Below are 4,737 nucleotides of genomic sequence, written 5' to 3'. Positions count from 1 at the left end.
AAAGCTAGCATCTCTTGGAGCTTGGTTAGTATTTTGGTTTTCCTCCTTGGTGAAGTTTTCCTTTGTGGCCGAACCTTATTTGGAGGAGAAGAAAGGTGGTTGGTGGTTTCTCATCTCGGAAGATCGTTGCCCACACAACGTTCGAGGTTAGAAGAGGAATACGGTAGAAGATCAAGAGGTTTTTCTACAAGGTATAACTAGTAATTTTTATTTCCGCATCATGCTAGTTATTTATGGAAATAATACCAAATACAAGAGGCTTACGTTCTAGAATTTCGAATATATTTTTTCGATGTTGTGTTCTTTTATTTTTTCTTTTCCTTGTGATTTGATTGTTCTCTTTAGTTAAACTAAAGTTATTTTAGGAAATTAAATATTAGCTTTCTATAAAAAGATTTTGTCTAGTCGGTGGTGGTTGCTCCTATATCCAAGAAGGCCATGTGCCTCGCCACGTCAGTACTGGGAACCAATTATGGAAATTAATATTTAATGGAAACGTGTAAAGTTTCGCAGGAGATCCAAGTCAAAACCTAAAAGAATAAATAGATTAAGTTTTGGATCAAACGTGTTAAGTTCCGCAGGCGATCCAAAATTTAATTTAAAAGAACACATGGTAGCTAGGAAAAGGTTCAGACCTTTGTACAAAATTTTTGTACAGTGAAACCTATAGGTTTTCCGAGTTGCAACCAACAACCCTTGGGTGGCATAGCCTTATGTAATATTCTTTGTAAGCTTTTGAGAATTCTAAGCTACTGAGGCTTTGGGATGTACCTTGTCATAGTATTTGTTGGGCTCGGCGAGACTAAGCCATCTGTGCTGCTTAACTTGAGAGCCTTGGTATCTTGTGAGTTGAACTGAATAGCAAACCCTAAATCAATCTGAAAAGCATGCTTCAAAAACAAGATTAGCCTAAAGCAAAATTCCTATAGAAAAATAACTAACCAATACCAACTTGTAAGAAAAAAAAGCTGATTGAACTGGCAAAACTGACAAGCAACGAGGCAAATGGTTCACCCTCTAATGCAATTTTCAAACTTCTTTGCTTCGGAGTTGGCCGAAGATCAATGATCAGGTGGGATCACTTCCCTTCCTCTTGGAGCTGCCCTAGCAAAATTGAGCACAACTATGCCATCGCCAAGCTAAGAGAAATCATTACATGGGTTTAGATTATATAGCACACCATAGCATTATGTACTACCATTACTTTTCAAATATTAAAGGCCAACCTTCCATAAGAGGTCAAGTTGAGATTAGCAAAAATGGAAGACGTAAAACCAAAAACTAATAGGCGAAACCAGCTTTATGGTAGCCCAAACACAAAGTCAGATTAAGCCCTATGTGAAAAGAGATCATCAGATCAATAACAACAGTCAAATATACTAAACCTGCAGTTCCTAATTGTTCGAACACGAAACATAATCATAGGGATGCAATCATATCCTACTCTTGATCAATGACATTATGCATAGAGATCGATCCCCCAGAATTTGGCCGGTTGATTTGTTCTGTACTTCCGATCAATACCTTTGATCTCCTCCATGTCCTCGTCTGATATGGCAAAATCAAACAATTTGAAATTCTCGTGCAGCCTTTCGACCTTAGAAGTCTTCGGTATAACGACAGTGTTTCTCTGGATGCCCCACCTGAGAATGAGCTGAGCGACTGTCTTGTTGTATTTCTCAGCCAAGGTCTGATCATTTCCAAAGAAAGAAAATATCCGATTATTAATTAATAGAATGATTAATAATTATGTCAGAATGCAAAAGCTCACTGAAAATAGGGGTATCAACATCTAATAGCTTCTTCACCTTTGTTACAGTTAACAAAGTTATTATATGTATTAACGCTTTAACTATAGGGTATTATGTGGAGTCGTATATGTATACATGTCACATAATAATTCTCTTGATAACTGTACTACAATATTTCATCCCTCTCAATTACCTTTATGACTGGATCATCAAGGCAGGAAATGGTGCCAAACCATTCTGCATTAGCAGCAGCACCACCAATAGGTGTATGAGCAGTTACACAGATTCCATGCTTTTGGCAAAATTTAACAAGAGAGTCCCGTTGAAAATATGGGTGAGTCTCAATTTGGTTCACTGAAGGCTTGATTTTGGAGTATGCCAAGCAGTCTCTTGTGAGAAATATATCGTAGTTGCTGCACAAGTAGACTATCGATCAGTATAGACAATTAAGCCGTAGAAGCCAAGATTTATAACAATGGATTTAAGATTCATGTTACAAAATTTTGTTTAACATCATGCTTGCAGCAGACTGATAAACAATAGGGTTACATTATACAGAATTCTTTGGTATAGACCTAATTGCAGACTGATAATGTGAAATAAATTTAATTATAAGCAAACATATAACAGTAAGCATGATGCTCAAAGAAATATTGCTTAAGCCATTTTTTACAGAAGTTCAATTATCAACAAGCGTACATTCACCATTAGGATCCTTAAATCTAGGATCTTTATGCTTACATAGTGAGCCACAAAATGACTGTAAAGCTCGCATTCCTTGTGCCTATCATAACTATGTCAGTTTCAAAATATACTTACGAACTGCAAAAAAGTATCTATCAATGCTAAACTTTTTATCATTATAACTTAATAATTTGTCACTAATGTTTGGGTGAGAATAATTTTGATGCTACATTCGTCGGCCTAAGTCATGTGACATTAGTGACAATTTTTTCATCATTAATAGACAGTTTATTCTATAGTATCATCATTAAAAAAAACAACAGTGATAAAATTGTTATGGATTTTATCACATATATAATCACTATCTAAAAAATTTATCATTGAAAATACTTTTAGTAACAACTATGCGGTTAAAATCAAGTGGATTGGGACCAAAAATTTCAATGGAATCAGAATCAATACTAGCCTAAAAGGCAAAGAAAGATTGGATACACTTCTTTACCGTTATGTACAAATAGAGTAGTAGTTAGACCTAAGATCTCAACTAATTTATAAAAGAGCAAAACCTTGCTGAATCAAATCTTTGCATATTGTGGTTTAGGTAAAACTATACACCTACTAGACTTTGGCTGTGTCAATAATATTTAATAACACAGATCCATTCAGCAGAGTAAGAGAACTTTCATCTTTCATCCTACATATCAGACATGAAAATGACTAATTTGCATTGTTAATACTCATGATTCATGTATGATTACTGAAACAATGCAATATAAACTTTAAAACAAACAGAAAAAGTAAAACAGAGGATTATTGAAGTGCAACCACAACAATTCACCTAATTCCAATGCTCCTAACCAATCCCAGGTTAACAAGTTCCTCCATTGCATGCCAAGTGGTCTCAAGCGATATGGTTATATCTATGTCGAGAACACCATCATCACCAAGAGCACTAGCTGTTGTTCCAACCCCTACATGCATGAATATCCAAATCTTGTACGTAACGTTTTAGGATGACAAAGTCAAGAAGGTATTACTTGCGCATATTGGGAATAATTTTACCAGTATGTCTCGTAGCTACTGGAAAGTGAACAAGGTAAAGATCAAGATAGTCTAGCTGGAGTTTCTTCAAGCTGTCCTTGCAAGCCTCGAGCACATGCCCGTGATCTGAATTCCATAGCTATCACAACACTCATAGACAAAATTAAGGACAAAAAAAATATAATAAAAATAGAAAACTGCAGATAAAGATTCACATTAATAGTACATTAAAATACCTTGGTGGTGATGAAAACTTCTTCTCTTTTGACAAGTCCAGTACGAAAAGCCTCTGCAAGTGCTTCCCCAACCTCAGCTTCATTCTGGTAATCAGCTGCACGATGCGGGACATTTTTAGCAGCAATTTTGGTTTTTTGCCAAATAACTTTCTAAAAATAAGGCACGGCTAAGATCGGGACTTCCGTTCGTAGAACGTGGAATTAGGGATATCCGTTTCCGATAAAAAGGGGCGAAAGACAGCGGAATCAAATCATTACTATCTTCTTAGAGATAAGTCAGTACCGGCGCAGTCGAGATGGCGATAGCCGATGGTGAGGGCGGAGAGGATGAGATCTCGGATGGACTGGGTCTCCATCCGCCATACGCCGAGGCCGACGATGGGCATCCTGTGGCCGCTGCTCAGGGTGATCGGCTCCGCCATGGCTCCCCTATTGCTATTGCTGCCTCCGCCGCTTGCCGCTTTGGGTTCACCGTCGAGGGCTACCAATAACGCGGATAATGCCGACTGCGAGTTTGCATTTGGATTGAACCAAATCGAAACCGACCAATCCGTACACTTCGGTGCAAATTGAACCAAAACAATATATATTATATATTGTGGATTATTATGAGCGGACCCAGAAAATTATATGGCAGTCAAAATAAAAATGATAGGTAGTTAAAAGTAAGATAATGTGGCAGTTCAAAAGGAGCAACAGTCTTTCACCTTGCTATGGTTAATTGTTAAGGTCAGTGCTAAAGTTCTTAGATTCAACTAAGTAGGTTATAATCTGATTGGAAAGGGATAGTCAATCCTTAAATCAGTCAATCAGGGAATTTAGTATATTGAGGCGACCTAGGTGGAGGCTTGCCGATCTCACGTGCTAGCCGGAATGATTGACTCACTCTATAATAGATCAACCATAAGTATGATTAAGGGGAGAGCTAAACTCTATACGTCATATGAATCGTCGGGCACTCGCCCGAGCGACCCCCATTGCTAGTTGCTCTAATTGATTTCCAGACAACAATGTGTCTCTGTATA

General features: G+C 37.5%; 1 protein-coding gene across 1 annotated transcript; it reads right to left on the bottom strand.

The window, feature by feature from the left end:
* Positions 1–1,161: 1,161 nt before the first annotated feature.
* On the bottom strand, positions 1,162–4,272 carry LOC122031557 (NADP-dependent D-sorbitol-6-phosphate dehydrogenase-like). Its single transcript, XM_042590659.1, has 6 exons — positions 3,996–4,272; positions 3,713–3,807; positions 3,498–3,615; positions 3,274–3,406; positions 1,945–2,164; positions 1,162–1,690 (listed from the first exon to the last, which is right to left on the bottom strand). Exons 1-6 carry the CDS (start codon positions 4,132–4,134, stop codon positions 1,460–1,462), a joined length of 936 nt encoding a protein of 311 aa, XP_042446593.1. The 5' UTR covers positions 4,135–4,272; the 3' UTR covers positions 1,162–1,459.
* Positions 4,273–4,737: the final 465 nt, after the last annotated feature.

Source organism: Zingiber officinale, chromosome 1A, assembly GCF_018446385.1.
Source record: "Zingiber officinale cultivar Zhangliang chromosome 1A, Zo_v1.1, whole genome shotgun sequence".
Classification (NCBI taxonomy): domain Eukaryota; kingdom Viridiplantae; phylum Streptophyta; class Magnoliopsida; order Zingiberales; family Zingiberaceae; genus Zingiber; species Zingiber officinale.
Note: the sequence above shows the minus strand (reverse complement) of the source record. Positions and strands in the feature narration are given on the sequence as shown.

What these genes read in the sequence shown, in the direction of transcription:
- LOC122031557 (XM_042590659.1), bottom strand. Translation starts at nt 4,134, where the DNA reads ATGGCGGAGCCGATCACCCTGAGCAGCGGCCACAGGATGCCCATCGTC. An exon ending in TCGCCATCTCGACTGCGCCG is followed by an intron (nt 3,808 to 3,995) that starts GTACTGACTTAT and finishes CGCATCGTGCAG; the next exon opens with CTGATTACCAGAATGAAGCT. An exon ending in AAGTTTTCATCACCACCAAG is followed by an intron (nt 3,616 to 3,712) that starts GTATTTTAATGT and finishes GTGTTGTGATAG; the next exon opens with CTATGGAATTCAGATCACGG.